This window comes from Vollenhovia emeryi, unplaced genomic scaffold (assembly GCF_000949405.1).
Source record: "Vollenhovia emeryi isolate VEMERY1.0 unplaced genomic scaffold, V.emery_V1.0 DF939224.1, whole genome shotgun sequence".
Taxonomy (NCBI): domain Eukaryota; kingdom Metazoa; phylum Arthropoda; class Insecta; order Hymenoptera; family Formicidae; genus Vollenhovia; species Vollenhovia emeryi.
In genome coordinates this window covers 535234-557862 of record NW_011967142.1, presented here as the reverse complement: position 1 = coordinate 557862, position 22629 = coordinate 535234, and the positions used below count along the sequence as shown (strand labels likewise).

Genomic DNA, 22629 nt, shown 5'->3' with positions numbered 1-22629 from the left:
CACTTCCTACCGGCTCGGTGCTCGGCGAGCGAATGATAGTGCAGCGACCTTCGCGTACACAATGATACATAGAACATCGTACGATACCGCGCGGCTAGAAAAACAACAAAAAAAACGTTGTGTTCGTTGTCCTGCCTACGAATTTGAAAATTCTATACCCAATATTTCACATTTATTCGACGACTGTTATTAATATTGTAACTGTTACTATACATTTTGCTTATCGCTCTACATAGTTAATATTATTTCAAATTTCATTCTACCACAGCTAGCCACATTTGTTAATTGATCGGTCAATGCAGAAAATTTATTGCGGAAAATATCGCCTCAGCCAGAGTTTGAACCTGGACCTTCCTTACTCTCTAGACGGTCGTCTTAACATGCCTCAGTGGTCGAATTGGTAAGACGACCGCCTAGAGAGTAAAGGAGATCCAGGTTCAAACTCTGGCTGAGGCGATATTTTCCGCAATAAATTTTCTGCATTGACCGATCAATTAACAAATGTGGCTAGCTGTGGTCGAATGAAATTTGGACTTTTATTATTACACTGGCAATTTGAAGAAACTAATCTTTGATAGTTAATATTATTTAAAATAACGATTGACTCCGCTCAATCAAGAAGATGTTTCGATATAAAAATCACTGTTACTTAAAATTCTAATTACTGAGAGATTTTGCCTCGATTTAATTGAGAGATATATATATTACTTAATTGCGAATCTTAATTTATTATAGACAACGTATCGAATAAAACGGGTTTGTGTGAGATTAATGGATTATTGCTATAATCCATCGGGTGTGCTTTCTTGCTAGGAAAAAAATGATTGCTCACATTAACACCCGAAGGTATAAAGCGGTAAATTAAATGTGAAAGCACGGTCTGTAATTCAGCACATTAATATGGCGACGAACGATTCGTAACTTAATTAAACCTCCCCAAACATTATTACGGATCGCCATTATCATAATATTATGCTCCACTATTAAATCCACATTACGTGCGAAACGTTTCTTACAGCTCCCTGTAGAATTATAGTAAATCGAATTATTTTTAAATTAAAGAAAAGTACTTGACACGCCTTCGCGGTATGAAAATTTGAGCTCGTCGCAACCAGTTTTAATAACTTTAAGTTTTTACCTAGAATCGATAAAATAGCAAACGCTTTCACAATGCTCGAGAAGAATCGAATCGAAGTGCAGACGAAAGCATATAACGAAGTTCGAAGTTGCGACCACAAGGAGACACGTGCGCTGTAAACCTCACGATTCTTGACAAATGTCAGCGGAGCAACCCCGGTCATCCGCGAAAGTGTACATAACCGAGGTCGAGTTGGTCTACGAAGACTCGGAAGGATCCCCCGACCTATACGTGTCACACGATGTATCCAGCTGGCCGCCAATAGAGCTAGCCACGCTGTAGGGGAGCCCCACTTGTTGGACGCCTCCGCCGGAAGGGGAGGGAAACCCGAACGACCTCAAGCCACCTGATGCTACGCTACTGGCGGCATCGATCCCCCAAACTCCTTCGTCAAATGGTAGCCATGGCGACCACCACTTCCCCTATCGCCGTCGCCTCCAACGAACGAACGAACGAACGAACGAACGAACGAACCTGCAAACTGAACCTGCCCACCCCCATCCCTAGCCAGGAGCCGTGCTCTACTCCGTTCGCCGGAGGGTGGCAGGTGACGTCAGGTGATAAACACTGGCCGCGACGTAAGCGTGCACCCTCTCGAGCAGGTTACCATTCCACGGGGATATATCCTGCAATCGGGTCACATCGAACATTACGTTCGATCAGCGTGATTTCGCGCCGGCTGATTCAATTTTCCGTGATTCGCTTAACCGTCGCGGTAGCAATCGAATCAGCTACGGAGTCGATTCCCCCGCGTGAATGTTGTTTTAGGATAAGATTAACGTTAAATTATATAAGTTTTCTCGCCAGTGCAGTCTTCCAAGACGAATGACTTTTGCAAGTGAACCATTGACGGTAGCGCGATCAAGATAAAATTCAGAAATATAAAACAATCTCTTTAAATTGCTGACTGCAACAATTGTGACATACGCAAACTGCGATTCAAGATCTAGTAGAATACAAAAAATTACTTTAAAACGTACAGTTTTAACTCTCATTCGTTGAAATATTATTTTTTTAAATAACATTTTACCTGTTACCGTGTACTACGTGTATTTACATAAAAACAGCGTTATCATGGAAAAACGATACAGCCGCGACGAGCGCTAAAAGCGTGAAGATACGCTGATGCGAGGACTCGCGTAAATAGATAATTTCAAAGATTAACGTTAAATACGCAGCATAAATGAAGCAGCATTGTTCGGCCGAAGAGGTAAATATGAACCACGGTGATGGCTGCTTGGCACGCATTATCGCTGGTTTTGCACGCCGTGCGGCCAGATTGCCTGAAGTAAACACATATTATCAACTAGATTCAATTTCTAGTAGAGTATTAAATTGTCCAGTCTCTCTCTCGCCGATTGTATCTGAAACGTGCTTCACATAGGAAATACGCGCTCCAAACAGGAAACGTACGAACATGTTTTTAACGAATACAGAACGGATCTGTCCGCGAGGAGGCAACGATTTAATTAGGCAATTTAATAATTTCACTAAAAAGCTGCTTAATAATAAACGAACTCCGAACTTTTTAATATTTTGCATTAAAATATGTTTTTTTTACTTACAAGCTCCGCGCGTCATTTTATTTTATGTGCGCGTAAAGTTGTCGAGTTAATTGGATTTGATATTTGAAATTTTTTAAGTTCAATATTCACTGAAATGCTGATCACAAAATGGTGAAAGCCGCGCACTTTAAATGCCCCGTGGGAAAATGACTCCCGCAGTAGCAATACCAATAAAATGTTATTATCGTTTGTCACGAGCTTTATTCGGTGGCGTTGCATCTTGCATGACTCGACGTGGCCATATCACTATCTCGTAAATGGAATGGGCGATATTATTTACTGCAATTTTTTTTTATTTTCCCGAAAAAAAAAGAGCCGCATTTTCAAATATTGTTTTCACAAATATGCAAACTATATGTGCAAAAGAATACACGAAAGAGTTGTTCTTGTACTTCCATGAATTTTATAATGTATATTATATCGATATGGAAATCTATTTGTGAGATGTTACTGCAATCCGTACTACTTTACGAGCCGTCACATCAATCAATTTATCAATGTTAAACAGGCTGAAACGAAACAATAGCGGAGATATCGGTGCTCACTATATTAGAATTAATAGGACTGATATTTTCTCACAGTCATTCCTAGAAAGAGGAATATTTTGTTCGTACGTGTAACCACGTTGATATATGCACGAATTTTTATTCTGCAAAAGAAATAGTTATGAATATATCCCTGATACATTTTACTTGAGCTCGAGTCTAAGTAGAACTCGATGTCGTAATCAATTTATAAGTTATTCACTCATTCTCTAAGCGCTCTAAGCTCATCGTCTCCACTTCATGATGTTCGCGCCTACTGTTCTTGGTGATTGTTGACGCAAATCTAATCGCGCGCAAAGGCACAGACAAAAATCTCATAGTTTCTAAGCGCAAGCAACGAAGCACGTTATTCGGCGTAGATATTCTCAGCTCCAGTTGGCGCACAATGGGCCATTTAAACAGCCGACGTTAGTTCTGATATTGTTCACGCAGATTTCCATCTCGCACAAAGGCACAGCTGAAAATCAGTTAGCTCCTAAATATGATCAACGGAGCACATTACTCAATGCATTCTCAACTCAAGTTGGCTCGCGGAGAGTCAATTAAACGTTGAAGGATCTCGTGGGAAATAATTATAAGCTACATTCTCAATCTGTAATTGTACATTTCAACAATTATATCCGAAACAGCAGAGAAAAACATACGCGCGCTCGGCACCAGTTTATCATTTTTCTGGAACAAAATTTTCCGTTGTTCCTTATCCAAAAGCTCGCGAAATAAGCGGCTAGCTCTAAAGAATGAAGAGAATATGATATCGAAAATACGAACGCTTTTATTCGCTGTAGTTAAATCGCACGTCCGCGTCCCTATCGAACGGTCTTTCCACATTGAGAACAGCACCAGCCGTTCGCGACAAGATAATTATTTGATCCAGTTATCCGATTTATCCATGATCAATAACTCAGCGCCGAAGTAATCGGCGCTGTATACTTATCGAACGTAACGACAGCGTAAGTAGCGCGATGCTCGGTTGTAATAGCGCGCGTTACGATAATTGCGTCAAACTATCGAACTTCGTAACATTGCACGACCACGCGATAATAACGAAGTATACCCGCAGGAATTTCCCAACAACTTCATCTCGGGTCGGGCATGCCAAACCGGCATCGCCAGGGATCATGCGCTTATTTACGTTTCGAACAAGAGTTCGCCGAACTGCAGTTGCATATCGGGAAAGCGGGCTTGTTTTAAATTTAAATGTGAACTGCACAGAAAAGCGAAATTATTTTATAAATATTGCACACGCATTACTCTCATTTATCATCGATATCCACATTTATGGTATCATCGCAGTAATATAGACCGTTTCGAAAGGAAATGATATTAAACAATATTTGTGTTCTTATAAACAACAAAAAAGATTTGCATAACGTATATTTTTTACAAAAACCAACATTTTCATTTGTCACACGTCATAAATCGCGATAAAAGGATTAAAACTCAAACAATCCAGCCGAGTTAGATACTTTATCGGTAGAAAAGGAGCATCTCGAAAAATGCTCAACTCTTACACACTAAAATAAAAAGCCCCGGAGGAAGGCGGAAGCGCCGTCTAACACGTTCATTCGCACGAACGGCGCACAATCGCGTATTTCACGCTCGGACGAGTGGCGAAGAGCGATCGAACGCGAAAACCAGGTGGAATATCAACTGAACGTTATCACGGAGATTGCAGCCAGCAATCAGTATTGGTCAAAAAGTTCAATTTCCGAATTTAATTCTATCGCGCCCTAAATGTATTCTTCTAAAAAAAGCCCCCTTCCGATTATCGACTAAGGTACAGTGACGGTAGCGTGAGAGCCATCGCGCGTTAAAGCCATCAAAATTGTTTTTATTAAACGCACAGGTATCTCGATATATCGATACGGGGCGGACAACAATTTCGACATTCCACGTAATATTTCTATACGGGGCGAAAATAGAACTAGAGCGTTCGTCAATACTGCGGGTCGTCACGTCTGCGAAATTTCATAAAGTATTGAGCACCGTCTGTTCGACGTGCGCTGTTTTTATTACGCGGCTATATAGCAATCGATAACGCAAATGGAGGGTGTGCATAACTCGGCACGCAGGTAATGTGTCATCTGATAAAAAACTGATAACAATTATGTGTATTCCAGTAAGAACACATTGTCATCGATAAGCTGGCCGTGTGCCGTTTGTTACATACACAAATATTGATTCAAACACACACAAACACACACACACGCACTCTGTATCTATATGTGTGTTACGTCAATTCAATTTAAAGTAAGTTTCAGAATTAGTGAATTTTTCATTTCATTGAGAAAGAAGTGCGAAGTCAATTATAATGATCGCGACGTCTCATCGAGGATGGATGATTTCGCCGTTACGAAAATTGCCCCGAGAGAAAATTACGTTCAGCATTATAACGCATGGGTTATAGAGCGAGACGACGGAAAAAGAGCAGTCTTCTATGGTTTAAAACACAATTTGTCGGCCGCTGGCGAGCGAGCGTGCAAAGGCGGCCTTATGCCAGAAGAACTTTGTACGTACGTCGAGAAGTTACAATACGTACGATACACAGAAAAGAGAGAGGGGGGGAGAGAGAGAGAGAGAAAGAGAAAGTGAAAGAGAGAAAGAGGGGGGGGGAAGAGGGGTAAGAAAATAAAGAAGAGAAAGCGAACGGACAACGGTTTAAAGCCGTCCGTCCACGAGGCTGCCCGCTCTGGCCTCGGCGATTCATTGTGCCGGGTGCCAATGACCGCGAGGGTACGAGGGATACTCGAGTGCATCACTGCATATTTCACTCGGGGGTGCACGTCACAAGGCGGGTCATGACGTCACGTCTAACCTACATACTTTAAGGGTGCAGAGTCGCGTCGATGCGCCTCCGCATCGTTATAGGCGGCCGAGCTTGCACACGCGAGATACGACTCTGAGAAATCGGGGTACGTGAGACACGCTCGCACACACACACACACTCTCTCTCTCTCTCCCCCTTGCTTCGTGTCTCGTTTATCGGTCCGACAAAATTCGGTCGGGTAGATATGCACGGCCGGGGAAAATGCAGGCAGGCCGAGTCGCACGGAAATGAGAAGAACATTTTTATTGGGTCGGGAACAAAAATCCCGGCCGCACCGGTTTGACGCTGCGGAATTTATACCGGCGCAATTAATCCTCGCGGGCGAATCTGACCGCGTGTATCATCGATTGCCGGCTTACTTTGCGGAAGGGAAAAGGATATTTACGTACAATATAAATTTATATCTTGCGCGAAGAGTCTTTCTCTAGATATTATATCTTCAGCGTAATTTTAATAACGGCTGCTTTGAACTCGGATTGGGGTCAATATTTCCTGAGGGAAAATTTCGAGAGGTACTATCGCACACGTTGCCGTTCTCTAATATTGTCGTACAATATCGGATATCTAAAACTGACGGATTATAGTTGTGCACGCGTGTTGCTGCTACTTGTCCACCAGACGTTGCCAAATATTATATGTCATATTTGCTATGTAACGTATGCGGAAAGTTATGTACATTACGTGGACTTTGCCGACTGTTCCTAAATTGAAAATCTGTTTGCGATACTAGTTTCCAGGTGAAGCAGGTTGAATGTTTCATACATGTGCGAGCTTCTGTGTTAATAAATTAATGTACCCTAAGTTCTGACCTGAAAAAAATTAATTCCGCCTTTCCTTCTCTTAAAGATTACAAAATTCACTAACTGTATATTTGTTATACAATTCGCGAACCATTAAAATGAAATAAATAACATTGTTTATTTAACTTTAATTTCCGTAAATACTTTTTAACGCGTCACTTTTCGTTTCAGGCCGCATATTAATATCCGCGCGCAAATAGAACTCATTTTAAAATATCGATATTGCGTTATACATATTGTAAATGTGTGCACGTTTTAATAATTAACGTTATCATGATACATACTGCACACGAGATATGTCATAGACTGGAAGCAATATCATAATGTGAAAATGAATACAGAACAAAAAAGTGGATCCGCACTATCGCGTAGCTCGGATGAATGATTAAAGTTCTGACTTTACGCTATCGTGAATTATTAAATAACTGTCACTAAATGACAGAGTGTGATGTAACGTCGGAGGAACACGCTCATATCGTTTCCCGTTCCAGCTATCTGTAATTTTTTCACCCAAGATATTTTTCATTAAATTTATTTTTAATTAAAAGGCAACGAATAAGTTATGTTAGATAGTAAAAATTAATACGATTCATAATAACATTTACAAATGTGGTCTATAGACATTGTTTTCATTTGTAATCTGGAATTCGCCAGTTACACATTCCGCGCCAGTTCGCCAAAAGGAACGAGACCTTTCCTCAAATTATTGGAAGAAGAAATCTTATTTTTCCATCTTACAGTCCCATTTGGGATTTTGGACGTGGCGGAAGATTTGATCTGCGGCCTTTGAAACGAAGACGAGAAATAGACGCAGAGATGGAGCTCTTAACAAAAGTTACACGAGGTAACTTTGATCCATGGATGGATAAGAAACCCTAAGCACGCACGCGGGTCTAGGTTATCCCGTATAATCCACCCTTAACTGTATACGTTTTACGTCATAAGCGTGTTGTACGAAGAAATTTTATCGGACGTTATCAAAAAGAAATTTTATCACATTCTGTCAAAAGAGCACTTGTGCGCTTGATGTAATCGTATTTTAAATTTCGTCCGATCACATGAATGCAATTTGAAGAACTCTTCGATAAGACACCAACGTAAAAATGGTAAATCGAATCTTTAAATAACATTGTTGGTTTATTTCCGTTTCAATGAAAGAAAGAGATGAGTAAAAATTGTGTCCGCCTTTTTCACCGGCAAATATAGTTTCGATATCTTGAGTGGGGATTATCCAAATAATTTAATCAGAAGTATTTTAATTGACTTGGAAATTTTTCAAAAAGTTTTGTTCGCGTAATATCAAAGAAATTTACGCGAGTAGTGAAAATCATTCGATTATTCGAGCTTATATAATATATTCTTTTAATTTATTATATATTAATAATTGAATAAATGAAATAAAATACATGTACATGAGATTAATAAATAGAGAAACATCTTGCCATGATATTAAAGGTATAATTAAATTTGCTGTTAAACAATAGAGAGAGATTTTAAAAAATTAAGCATTAAAATGTATCAGAAAAGGCAAGTCTTTTCTTTCCCATGGAATTAACTTGAACGACGTAAAACGTAATTAATGAATTATTTCTAAAGATGAGGATAATAATAACCAATGCTTAAATTATCGCTAAAACCTATTTCTCCAACTACCTTGTATTTTATCTACACCCATTATTATATTGTAAAAGTTTTCTCACTTACCAAGAAACGAAACACAAGAAAGTACTACGATATAACAGAATTTTTTACTTCGTTTAATTGAGCGGCAACATCAGTTTGCGGAAGATGGAAACGTGGAGAAGTGTCTGCGAGAATGTGTAGCACGATGGTTTCGTCATTAAAAAAAACTGCGCGCTGTCTTCGATCTCGGAGGAGTGAGAAACTCGTTAAAAGTTAAAATAAAAGAAGTCGGCACTTGCCCGAGCCGGCGGTACTCCGGCTAAGACAAAATTATTTGAATAATCGGATCCTACTTTTGTATCCGCGTCTGATGCCGGAAACGAGACGAAAGAGTCTAGTGCTTCCGCAAACGATTCAGGCGCATTCAAACGAGCGAAAGAATTTCCAACTCTCGCGAACTGAAATACATCTTATGTATATTCGCTTTACACGTCGTTGTAGATATGCGTACGTACATAAAGCATATGAGAAATCACTTTTTCTTCAACTGCAAACTTTACAAGTCCAAAGACGATTTCCATCACAGAAAATTTCAAAGCTATTACAGGTAATTGCTGTTTTTCGTTACTTTAATAATAAACATTTTACGATTATTGAATTTTAAAGAAAAATACATTTAAAAATATATCTTTGGAATATTATTATTTGGTTAAAGAAGAAATATTCGTCCCTTAGTGTTCATTCAAAGTTTCCACTAGAGATTTTTTGTAATTAAATATAAATGCACCTCGAGTAACTCTCTTATTACGGCGTTGCGCGCAAACTTTTAGGAAATGAAAACGCATCGATATATATTTCTCCGGTAAAAACAGAAATGGTTACACACCCCTGGCAACTTTATGTGCTTTAAATTCGTCCACGTAAACCTTTTCTTTCTCTAGCTTTATGGAACGGCAATACACGCTTCTGATGCACAACTCTCCAGGGAAATCAGAAAGGTTATCAAACTTGAAGGGATATAAAATCGGTTAAGAATTCACATCGGTCGCCTAGTGACCGTACACTCCGCGTTATAAAATTTCTATCGGAAAAAACTAAATGCATATAAATAGAACATATACATACAACACAGAAAATAGGAAGCCCCATGAGGAAGTTTCCCGGATACGATCGAATTATATACTAGAGCAAACATTTGAGTTATCTATCAAATTGTATCTTCAATAGTACGTTTAGCATTTTATGTTTTGCGACAATTTTAATAGCGCATTCTAGAGATTAAATACGTTCAAAAACTTTAATGCTCATTTAAATAAAAACTTTATCCTATAAAATTTAACACGATAGTTTCTTAAGTTATAAACGATCAAAGTTGGCCAATAACGCGTAGTGTAGTACGCTCGTAATCGTGTTTACTCACGTGCTATGTGTACCTAATTTATCATCGTGCTATTGATTTTTATGTCGCGAGTTTGATTTTGGTGGCTCAGCTTATTTTTCCATTTGAATTCTTATGTATCATACAACATTGTTTACAATACACAGCTAATATTCTGACAAATTAATTACTCATAATATATTTTAATTATTGTAGGCAAACATTACTTTACATCATATAATTTGTCGAAATTGCTTTAATTATGAATCTCTAATAATAAAAGAATAAATAAACTACCCAAAATTAGGCCAAAATCAATTAAGAACAAGTACGATTAATAGTCATTAACGTATTTTTATCTTCAATCGCTTGATTGGAATATGCAATACGATTGTTAAATTGCCGTCAAACGTTTTATTTTATACTTGTAATAATACTATGTTTATTGAGAAAATTCTTGAATATTTCTTCCTCGTACCAGTTCATTTAACATTTAATCCTGAAATATCTGGACGAAGGCCAAGCGAAAACTTCAAGTTCCATAAAAAGAAAATTTAGAAAGTGAAAAGGCGGGAAATATAAAGTAACGCGTTTCTGAACCTTAGCGATTCTGCTTTACACGTTATTCTGTAAATATTAATTTGTATCTAGAAAACTACTTTTCTCTTACAAAAATTGACATCATTATTTATGATTTTTTTTTTATCGAATTTACTCTGCCTGTAAAATATTTTCTATCGTTTCTATTTAAGTTTGTGACTATGTATCTACCCTATAAATTTGAGGCAGCTGATTTATTTCATAATTAGCATTCCGGCGTAATAAGACATCAAAGTGTTGATAAATGATGCACGATATAGCAAGCTACACTTTACGAGTTTTCGTGAAATTCCATCTTTTGTAAGTATACATATTTTCTACATATGCATAATAAATCGATACGAGTAATGCATCCAGGATTAAGCATTTATTGCATTAACTTAATCCATTCTAAACCATCCATTTTAGCAGGCAAATGGTTTATGAAATATTATCTATGTTATTATCCTATGTTATTATATAACACATACCATTAGTTTACTATAAACAGAAAAATATATACGTTTTCATATTAAAATCGTTGATTTTAATATGAATTTTCTATACACAAGTCGAGATGCAATCATGAGAAGATCGGGAGATGTAAAATGCGATTATTTCTTACTATTCCTACAATTAGCAATAATCGATTTAAATGATTAATTATTTAATGCCATATTAATAATGAAGAGATCGTATAATGGGATAAAATACCTCGCGTATTATCATCTACTAACACAGGTGAACATTTCCCTTTATAACTGACACTATTAAATGCAAATATGTAACTGCTGCAAAATGTTTTAATTAAAGTCAAGTAAAACTTATGACTGAATCTGTATGTTTAAAACTCAGTTTGTTAGAATTATTGTAAGTCATCGGTACTTCCTGCGGCAAGACGAGCTTAATTCGAAAGTATATTCTCCTGATATTCCACGCAGCTCAGTGAAGTTTCAGCGAACGCTTAACGCAGTTTATGAAGTTCCCCCAGCGTCGAGCGTGCCGAGCAGCGATTAGTCGCGAAAACTTTTCTTTAGATTGAAAAAGCACAGTCCCCAAAGTTCGAAATCAATTGGAACTCTCCGTTATTCGGGCAAAATTACATTGGTCGATTGACTGCCCGGGGAGGTCTTATCGAGTCAAAAATCCACGAGGGAACTTTCACAAGTGAACACAGAAACTCCGTTTCCCTTCATCTGCGGTTTCGATCGCGTGTCAAATTTTGGTTTTCCAATGTGGCTCTAGCGTAGAGTAAACTCGGCTCACCGACGCTATTGATTTTGTGAGGGACATGGAGGAGGTCAGAAAGAGTGAGATGAAGAGAGAGAGAGAGAGAGGGGGGGGGGGAGCATGTGTGTATGTACGTATCGGAGAAAATCGAGGGTAGGTGAGGTCAACCCCTCATTCAGGTAAGTTTTTGCCTGATGGATGAAAGGTATATGTGATCTTTTCCGGATTTATATTCAGGGTTATCCTTGAACACACTGCCCTAAGCCACTCTTGTAACGGGTAAAAATCGATATGAGCTTTATGCTAAAATAGTCAATATATCGTTCGAAGCTCACATTATTGAACGAAGATAAGTAGTTTTTAACATTGGGCAAAGGTCTCTATCGGTTCAATATCCCGTACTTTATTATATGTCACCGTGCACATTGTAGTTTTTATATTTTATATTGTTCCGTTGAAATAGACCTGTTCTAAACCGCTTATCACACGAACAAGAGTATATATGAATATATACGCTTATCGCTCGCTAAAAACCACGTCTATTAGATTATACATTTCACAACTAATTTCTCGCAAGTTATTAAACTATTAAGAAAATTTATTAAAATTGTAGGGACGAATTAAATTATTAAAATAGTGAGTGAAAAAATTTCTTTTAATAGGAAACCCAGCTCACCGGGAAATCTTGATTCGGTAAAAATTTAGGACGCGTCTTAACATGAAAAGTCTAGTTTTCTTCCAATAATTATTTAAAGTTGGATAAACAAGTTAAATTGGGGTATTATAAAACTTTGATAATTCTCCCTTCCCTAATTTACTCATAAATTATTTCTAACAGTTTTTTTACAACTTTTATGCTCTGAAACGAACTCTCTATAAACTTGATTAAATATGAAAACTATTGCGCATCGAATTAAAGTGATAAAATACACATCGTGCTAACCTGAATAATACTCGTAAGTGTGAATAATTTTATACAGAATTCAGCTACCACGCCTGGCCAAGTTTTTTTTCTACATTGTAGTTTAATACTTAAGATTTGATATTTGTATTCTACGCGAGATTTTTATATTAAGTATTAAATGTTCCAACACGTATTATATTTGTGTAAGAATTTCTTACTGCGGTGCGCGAATCAAGATATCTGAAGTTGACGCATATAGGAGCACTGCAAAAATAGCTTGCTGAATACCGTATTGCTCTTGTGCATGCTTTCATGTATCTCGAAGTTTAACATCAAAATGCTCACCTACGCGGCCCGTGTAACCTTCTCGTTTTTATCATAAACCGCATCGCATTTCATACACTGTTTTTATTGCTAGCTTGTATAATAACGGTAATAATATACAATAACACTATTATTTAGAAACAAAATTTTACATCTAGAGATGTATTTTTATGCCTGCATGACGTGTCCACACACGTCGAAAAAAGGATTTCTCATTTAACAATAAATGTAAAATATTCTATCACCAAAGTATTTTAAGTATTTTAATATGAAAATATCATTTTATTTTATCACCTTTGCCGTAATATATTTTTTATTCCTCTGTTTTATATGTCATATATAACATGAAAATGATAACGAAATATAAATTTTATTTTAAAACGAAGATGTGTTAATAAAGCAAGGCGACCTCGACCGGTGTATCAATGGCAAAGATAGCTAATAGATATACAGACATGTTAGTATTGAGAACCGTGATTTATAGGGGATATCGAAAGCTGTAATCGCATGCTATGACAAATCTCATGAATGATTTGCAGCAATCTGCCGACAGAATCTGCCCGCGTTGGAATCTGTCCAAAATTGATGGTGCGTTTTCGCCGAAAATGTAATGCGTGCGTTTACGCAACGAACAACGATTGCTAGGCGTATCCCGTATATCACTCAGCTAGACATGATTTAACGGTTACGAAGATAATGTATGTGCACGACGACGCAAGAGAGAATAATTGGCCAGGTAAACGAGATTAGAGGTCCCACTAAATCCTTTAGCACAATTAATGAATACATATTTTTGACGCAACCCCCCAAACACAGATGGAAATAATCGCGGAAGTAGGAGCGCTGTCTCACAATCGCTTAGCGTTAAGCCGCATCGTGTAATAAAACTTTTTGCGGCATAATTGCACGGTTGTATATTTTATAATTGCAAATATAAATTCTTCGCAACTGCAGCTGTATCTCATCGCAATGATAGGTTACCAAGTCTTAGGAAACATGATGACAAATGAATTAACCTACATTTTGGTGGACAGATAAAATTCGCTCCACAATCGAATATTTCGAGGACGTCGTTAAATCTTTAGTGGGACGGTCAGAAAGCGCATGGAGAACGAAAATAATTCAAATAAAAATCTGTCAAAGCGTACTACCAGCCAAAAAGATGCAACGGAAACAGAACGTCGCTCTCCCGTAGAATCAAAGATTCTTGATAATTGAAACATTGGGAGAGGAAGAAAGATCTTGGGCAAATTCTTTTCGAAAAGTAGCAATGACGGAGAATAATGGAATATTAAAAGAGGCGACCGCGTCGAAATACTTTTCTAAAAGAGTCGACGACACCGAGCAACGTGATAAATCAGTTCGAGAACGTAAGGAAAATATTGTTACAAAAATAACCATTGCCGGTGAGCTTAACGAGACGCTTTTAGAAGAATCCCCGTCCGGTGGATCGAGACGCGAGATTAAAAATCCGATAAAAATTGGCGATATGGCGACAACCGATAAGCATCGATGTCAACGTCCTCTCCGCGACATAATCGGCAAACGGGAGCAGCGTAGAGAAGAATTGGACAAGATGGAGGGAGATTTGCGACAACGCCTCGACATGCTTGAGTGTTCCATACCGGCGGTGATGATATGGAATATCTGGAGGACGTCGCAAGGCTCGCCCGTCTGCAGGCTGAAACGTATCCTGGAGAAACAATTTAAAGACACGAGGGAACTCGCTTGTCGCAGCACACCGAGCTGCCATTACGATTGCAGGATACGAGAAGTCGAGGCGGAAAGGAAGCTGGCGTTGAAAAAAGTGGAGGAAGCTCGAACTCTCTGGTCGGAGAAATTCGCGACGTTGGAAGAAAGAAAAAGGAAACTTGACGAAGCCAGGAGAATTCAGGAGGAGCAAAAAAACGCGGTAGAACGGTTAAACGAGGAAACTAGAGTGCTGCGGGAGACGATGAAGAAAAAAGCGATGGAAATGGACGAATTGTGTCAGTGTGATGACACGCAGTGTAAGCAGAGACACCTCAGTAAAGTATCCAGCACGATGTCCCTCGAGTCCGGAGACATCGAATGCCTGGAGAAGCTACAACGATTAGCGGAGGAGGAGGTGATCGCGAAGCGGGAGATTCTCGAGTTGGAACGCCGCGAGGAAGCTTACATGAGGACACTTCAGCAGACGGACGAGTTGTGGTCGAAGATGGAGGGCGACACGATCAGCGCGGCGAGCGGGTTGCAAGAACAATTGGACATGAAAATTGCGGCCAATCAACAACTGGCGAATCGCGTATGCGAACTGGAAGACGCGCTCGAGAAATGCCGGGCAAGGCTGGCCGCGTGCAGAGCGGAACTGGAGAAGTTTCGGAGTATCGAGAAAGTTGATGCTACGATAGGTCGCGACGATGACGTCGCCAAAGTGGCAGATAAGGAAGTCGCGGTAAGGGCTAAAGTCGTGCATCGACCAATCGGTAGAGCAGACGACGTAGCCACGGTGAAGGACGACCAAGTTCTGGCGAGGGTCGAAGTTGCGGATGGGGAGGCGTTAGCGAGAGTTGAAGTTGTGGACGGGGAAGCAGAGGCGAGAATCGTCCTGACTGACGCCGACGCAGAAACTGCTCTTATCGGGGACGACAAGTCCGTCTCGGTTAGACCCGACATGGCTGATCTCGCTGTCGATCGTCCGGTAGATCTCGTGCGAATCGAGGACGCGGGAATTGTAGTTCGACCGGAAGATCTCGCTTACGAGCAACAGAGATTCAAAGAAGTTCGAGAATACTTGTCTAAATTGGACTCCTTAAAAGAGTTGTATAAAGACGATGGTAAGCCGTGTGCGCCTGATTTCGTATGCAACGATGTAGTGACGTCGCCCACCGGTATGACGGACGAGGAACTGATTGCATTGGGCGTGGTAGAATATACTGTACCGACGAGGAAACCTGATGAAACTGTAAGTGACCGGGAACGAGACAAGCAATTACAAAAAGAATTGGCAAGAAAAGCACTCGATGTCGTTAAGGATGTTGAGAAAAAAGAAGAGAGAGAGGATGATACTCCCGGCGTCAAAATCGAGAGGGAAGTTGTCGAGAAAATGGAAAAACGGGTCGCTGAAATTGTGGACGTGCCCGTTAGAGAGACTGTAACACCCCGGACAATCGAAGAAGAAGTTGTGGATGATAGGCCGGTAACAATGCCGAGAGACCGAGCGCCGGAAGTAAACAAAATCGAGGCCGATCGGGGAATCGTGATACAACGGGATACGATCCTATCGTGGATCGATGCAATCGATACAATTCGCACGACAGCAGCGGTATACAATTCGTATTATAATTAAAATTAAAGAAATATTGCAATTATATAAATATACAGAAACCGTCTTAATATTTCAGCCGATATTAGAACAAGTTTAACGTAATATTATATGCAACATATGCGGAATATTAATATGTTTCTGTTCCGCATTTTTAGAGGCATCCTGACTGTCGTGAAGTAAAAAAGGATGCTGACATCTTGGCAGAACAAGTTAGCACGTATGTCGGGGTAAGAAATTAATGATATTTCAATTTATGGCTCATAAATAATGGCCACTGCAACGATATAAATAATACCTTTCAATTCTCATTGAATAATGACTAAGAAAATTTGTAAGAATAAAGAAACGCGTTTAACTTAATTAATCGTAATATCTTCGGATAAAAATATATTATTATAGCTCTAATTATATTCTATCAGGTAAAACCTAAAGAAGTGGCAGAGGAAAACGCAGCACTAATTACAGAAGGTAAGCGGGAAAAGGTGATTGAGAAGAACGAAATAAAAGCGAAGCGAAATAAAAATGAACACCCAATAAATGAAACTAAGCTACAAGACAAATTAATAATTTTGAAGGCTGAAGAGATGGAACCTGTGAGAAAAATTGAATCCGTACCGGTTCCTAACTCTGAAGAAACGTCGGTAGAAGTGAACGCTCCAATGGAAGTAACAGCTGAATCAGAATTACAGCCTACACTTACAAAAGAGGAAGTACCAATTGGCATGGAACCTCCTATGGCGGTTTCAATGGAAAATTCTTTTCGGTCTCCTACAATTCACAAAGAAGATTTAAAAGACGACACGGTCCCGTTAGCTGTACCGGAACCGTATAAACCAGATATCGAAAAAATGAGAACTGAAGAAATAATACGAATCAAAGACATCGTGCAGAACACAAAAGAAAATGAAATACCTAAAAATAAGAATGCAGAGAGACATGCAACGGTCGAAGATCTGACAAATAATAAACTAGCGGTAAATTCAGTGGCAAATAGTAAAACGATAAATTCGGATAAAGAAACGTTAGTTGTTCCACAAATAGAAAAGAAAGAACAAGAAATTAAAACATCTAATCATATAGAAAGAAATGAAAAGGAAACAGACAAATCAAGAGAAGTGATGCGGGGAGAAATAACAGTAGAAAATGAAAAAACCGATAAAGTGTTAGCAGTGACAGAAATTGAGGAAAATGAATTTGTAGAAGAGATCGTAGAAAAGACGAAGGAAATGCCACAACTGGTTGAAACTAAAAAGACAGATATAAAAGAAACGCCACATATGGAAATGATAAGAACAAATGAAATTGTACAAGCTCCTCCGGTTTCAGAAATGAAAGAGGTGGAACAAGAGATACTAGCAATAAATGCGACAGAAGAAAAGGAAATTATACCACGGGCAATTTCACCGACCGTGGATATAATCGAGGTAGGAAAATTTGAACCCAACAAATCTACTGTGGATGTTGAGAAAGATTCAACTGCAAATTCAGTAGAACAAAAAATTAAAATTCAAGAACCTACACCTACTTTGGACGTAAAAGAAGAATCATTACTTCCTGAAACCGAAGTTGAAGAAATTGGAGAACCCGTGCCAATAAAGGAAGAGATTAAAGCCGTAGAATCGCCATTGGTAACGGATACAGCGAAAGGAAACAAAATTGAAGTCACAGAATTGTCACTCGAGGACTTAGAAAAAAAAGAAAAAATTGAAGCAGAAGAATTATTGCCAGTAGTAACAGAAGAAAGTATTGATATAATTCAACCAACACCAATATTACCAACAATAAAAAGAGAAATGGAACAGGAGATCGAAGCAGCGGAAGAACCTGTGCTCAAAGTAGAAAAGGAGAAAGATGAAGAAATAGAAGAAGGAGTTACATCTATTAAGTTACCTGAAAAGAAGGAAGTACCTCCAGTAGAAAAAAAGAAAATAATAACGAGAATCCCGCCGTCCGAGGAACCAACACTAAGGCACGAAAAAGAAGTGCCAGTAGAAGAGAAAAAGGCAGAAGTGGTCCAGATGGAATCAAAAATTACAATTGCTGAGATAAAGTCGACCGAAATGGAAATGCCAGCGATACCACTCGATCCACAATTAGTGGCGCAGTATCTAATTATAGCGAAGTTCAAAGAGAAAGAACTATTGCAGCTTATACCCGCAAAGAAACCCTGCGCGGAATGTTGCTTGGTTAGTAAATGTTATTCACTTTAATTGCCATTCTCATTAACAGTTAACGGTCTCGCGACAAATGTAATTGAATATCTTTTCGAGAAACAATAATATGGGTTTCGGTGTATCACGGAATGCCCTATATTATTCGTAGTTCCCTATCTTATTCTGATATACACGCTATGTATTGATAACGACATTCTGAAAGCATGACTCCTTCACTTGCAGCAACCGCTGATTGAGACCGCGGGACCGCTCGACATTCCGCAGACTGATGTTCTCCAAACCGAAATCGTACAAGCCGAAGTCGTAGAAACCAAAACGACGCAAGCCAAGCTCGTGCAAAACGAGGTCGTGCAAGCCGAAATCGTACAAACCAAGGCCGTCGAAACTGAGCTCGTACAAATAATCACGCAGGCAGTTTCGACCGCTGATGCGCCGCCGATACAAATTATTAGTGAATATTTAAAACCAGTCGAGCTAAAAGCATCGAGGACTGAAATCGCCGGCGACCGTCCTGAAATAACCGGCCGAAAAATGCTCTGGCGCAAACGCTTAAAGGACCAATCGACCGTCACGACCGCCAGCACCGGATCACAGACGGATAAAACAAGCCACGTTAGCCACGACCGAGTTGTAAGAGATGAAAGAGAACGCGCGAGAGTGCCCACGGATGAACTTTTACGATCTATAAAGATCGCCGCCGCCGGGCTAGTGCGACCGAACACAGAACGCGAGATTAGGACGATTAATTATGGTGGAAGGTCTGAGGAAGTGGGCAGGGTCGCCTGTAACTGTTGCTTGTGCGGTAGAACTCCGACTCCCCCGTCGACAGGACCTAGATTAGAGATTCAACCGCAGATTGATGCGAAAACTGCAACGCCTCCAGCGGTAGCTGCGTTCAAGCGTATGTTTATTCGTCCTAAAATCGATCACCCGATGCCGCGTGATAGATTGTGTCCCGATTGCAAGGCGAAAATTTGGGGCAGGATGCCGCGCGAGAGGGATTACGTCGAGAAAATTATCAGCAAGATTTCTCGCGACCAGGGGAGCTGCGGTTGTGCGTCATCAATCGGTAAATCGCGCCGCGCGGTGCCCCATAAGAGAGCGATCGAGAAAAGGGATCAGGCCTGCTTGGCTAAAATACCTAAGCGGAAGACTAACCCCGCCGAACAAAAAAGGAAAGATGATATGCAATCAATTCTGGAGGACTCGGAAAAATTGGCCGTGCAGCCATTGTCTCCCAGTTGCATCTGCTTCAAATTAGAAAGGACTGGCGTGGAACCAATTAGAAAAGGCAATTGTTATTGCGCGGATTAAATGCACGTATGGTAATTATCATTATTCTATTCAATCAATCGTGCGACAATATGTACTGTTTGTTCAATTAAATATTTTGAATTAATATTGTTACGTTCATTGCTAATAATTTTGATCCATTTAATAATATAATATTAAGATGATAAGCTGCGAAAAATACGTGCAATTAAAATGAGCTGGAAAATGCTATAAAACATTATGACACTGATAAGATAACGAGGCAAAAAAAGTTTGAAAGAGTGGACTAGCCAGCGGAGTCATGAATAAAATGTGAAAAATGTGAAAAATGTTTACGTGAGTAGCGAATTCCCATGTTAGATTTCTCACTGAGACAACGGTGGTAATAAATGATAAAAAAAGATGACAGACTAGATCATATGTAGCATGCAATTTTCGATAATACGATCTTTACAATGATATATACGTGAGCAATTCCATTATATGAATAAACGCTTTCCCCGTACTTTTAATTCATTCATTGCACCGCGTAGCGCAACGATAAAATCAAATATAGAACTCGTATTCAAATGTTTTTTACACATGTGTGTACGTACGTGTATGTACATATAATATATTAAATGTATCGTTTTGATTCAAAGTACATAATCAATTTAAATGAACGTTTCATTTCAATCTATATTTTAAAAAATTTCAAAAAGTTTCTTCGTGCAATCGAACTATTGTGCAATCAACAATTCAACGTGGTTTTATATGCAGAATCTCCTCGATCGCCACGTTTCGCAATAAACAATTTCAATCGCGGCGATAGAAATCGAACATGGCACACAACTCTACCCGCCTAAAGGGTGTCTAAAGGACATGTAAAAAATGTAGTATGCCTTTCAGACATCCGTGCGACATCTCCTAAACGTTGTTGCTGCCTGCGAGTTATTGATCGACGCTCCATTCGCGTCGTTCGTCACAATGGCTAAAATCGAGACACTCACCGAACGTTGGCCAAAGTGTGCCTGCGGGATCGCAGGTTGTGGTATCCACGTAGCTCGCCGATGCTGCCCTGCTCGGCCTGCATCCTAGCCTGAGCCGTCGCGGCGGCAGTAGCGATCACGTGGTGCTGGTGCCCTCCGGGGGCTCCCGCCGTCGTGACGCTCCTACGGGAACGCCAGCCCGACCTGCTGCCGCTCGGCGTGGGCGATTTTTTAGGTTGATACGGTCTGAAAATGGCGTCGGAAACGTACGTTGGCATACCAACGTGCTAATCGTGTCGAACGGGGCAGACCGCGTGTATATGCCGCGTTTACTAATTAAGAGCATATTAAATTACCGTGTCTGTGCAGAATCGACCGAATAGACTCATTTCTTCGTGAAAGCACTTCGAGCGCCTTAACACGTCACGACAATCTGTTGCTGCGTTAGAAGAAATCTCGCCCTTTTTCTGTCCGCCACCCCTTGACTTATACCCTTCTCCTTTCGCGCTTTACTCTCTTTTTCTTTCTTTCGCCTCGCCTCTCTGTTCACCCAAAAACTTCAACGCACTGAAGGATTCCCTTCGTGTGGATCTGCGCGAAAGAAATATCGGCTCTCTTGGCCAAAGGTCTATCGTTCAAATATAATGAGACAGAAATGTGACGTCCCATATAAAAGGGAGATATATTACTTGTAATATATGCCAGAATATACTATTTATAGATTTTATCTTATCTATATGGATACGTTCATGAGCCACGCCGTAATACCTAAATTCATTATGCCCGTATTACAGAATTAATACAGTGACGACGAACGGCCGACCTTTCCGGCGCATTCCCTCTCTTTCTCCCCCCCCCCTCTCTAGACAATTTCTAAATTAATTACAACGATTAACCAGCTCGGGTCATCGTATCAGGCAGAACAGCTAAGAGCCTGGATCAATATCGCGCGTTATAAGTCCATGATTACGGCATATTCATTATCTATTCCATTTATCACACGAGACAATAGAGCGTTAAATAGATTTCTCAGATCGTCAAAGCTTTTAAGCCGCCGATGATGGATTTCAGACATGATTGCCAAGCGTATTATAATACTTTAGCGTGACGTGACGTTTGTCATAACCATCGCGAGATTTCTACTTCTCCGGCACCGGTAACCGGATGTGCCAGGGAAATGGGCCACGACAGAGGTAGCTACACTTCTGGACCCGAGAGACTGCAAACGTGTTGTCGCAAAGGATCTTTCGTGCTCATTTTTCTTTTTTCCCCATTTCTTTCTTATTTGCCCTTGTCGCCGTACGTAATACAATGCGAGAGTAGCTGCGACGAAAGTGAAAAAGACGGTTTTGCATCAGAGTTCTAGCGCCTGGCAAAAGGCTTCTAAAGAAGTGTGAGGAAACGCGATTACAGTCGATTGTATTTCGCACTTGCAACGCACACTTATCCGTTCTAATAACGATCCGGTGACAAGAACGCGAAAGATAATTCAACGAAAATAAATACAAGAACAAAGTGAAACAAACGCGTTGCTGACAGGTACGAGATACGGCATGTACGTATTGGTGTCAAATAACAATTGATTACAAAATAGATGTATAAGCTACATAATCCGTCAGCTTGCAAAATCTACCGTAAGTTAGGCAACAGCGCGGAAAATGGATACCGGCAACATTTCAACGCGTATAATTTTACACTCCAAAATTGTTAGTAAGAAGACATTATATAAAAAGAAGCGTAATAATATGGAGACCGCGTGTACACGGATACGCGGGTAGGAGAATTTGTTACATCAGTTCTAAGCTCTTATTATCGCTGATTAACGAATAATGAATACGAACGACACGATGCAGAAATAAACGCGTCGCGCTCGTCGACAATGAACGCATAGATGTTAGTGGGAATAATAATCGCAAATCAATACAGATTATTCTGCGTATTAATCAGATCGATTCATTCGTTGCAGGGCTTTCCGAGCATTAGCATTCATACATT

At 39.8% G+C, this 22629-nt stretch overlaps 1 protein-coding gene across 1 annotated transcript; it reads left to right on the top strand.

The window, feature by feature from the left end:
* Positions 1-14183: 14183 nt before the first annotated feature.
* Positions 14184-19708, top strand: LOC105560725 (titin-like). Its single transcript, XM_012010083.1, has 4 exons — positions 14184-16217; positions 16376-16447; positions 16640-18406; positions 18617-19708. Exons 1-4 carry the CDS (start codon positions 14184-14186, stop codon positions 19706-19708), a joined length of 4965 nt encoding a protein of 1654 aa, XP_011865473.1.
* The last annotated feature ends 2921 nt before the right edge of the window (positions 19709-22629 follow it).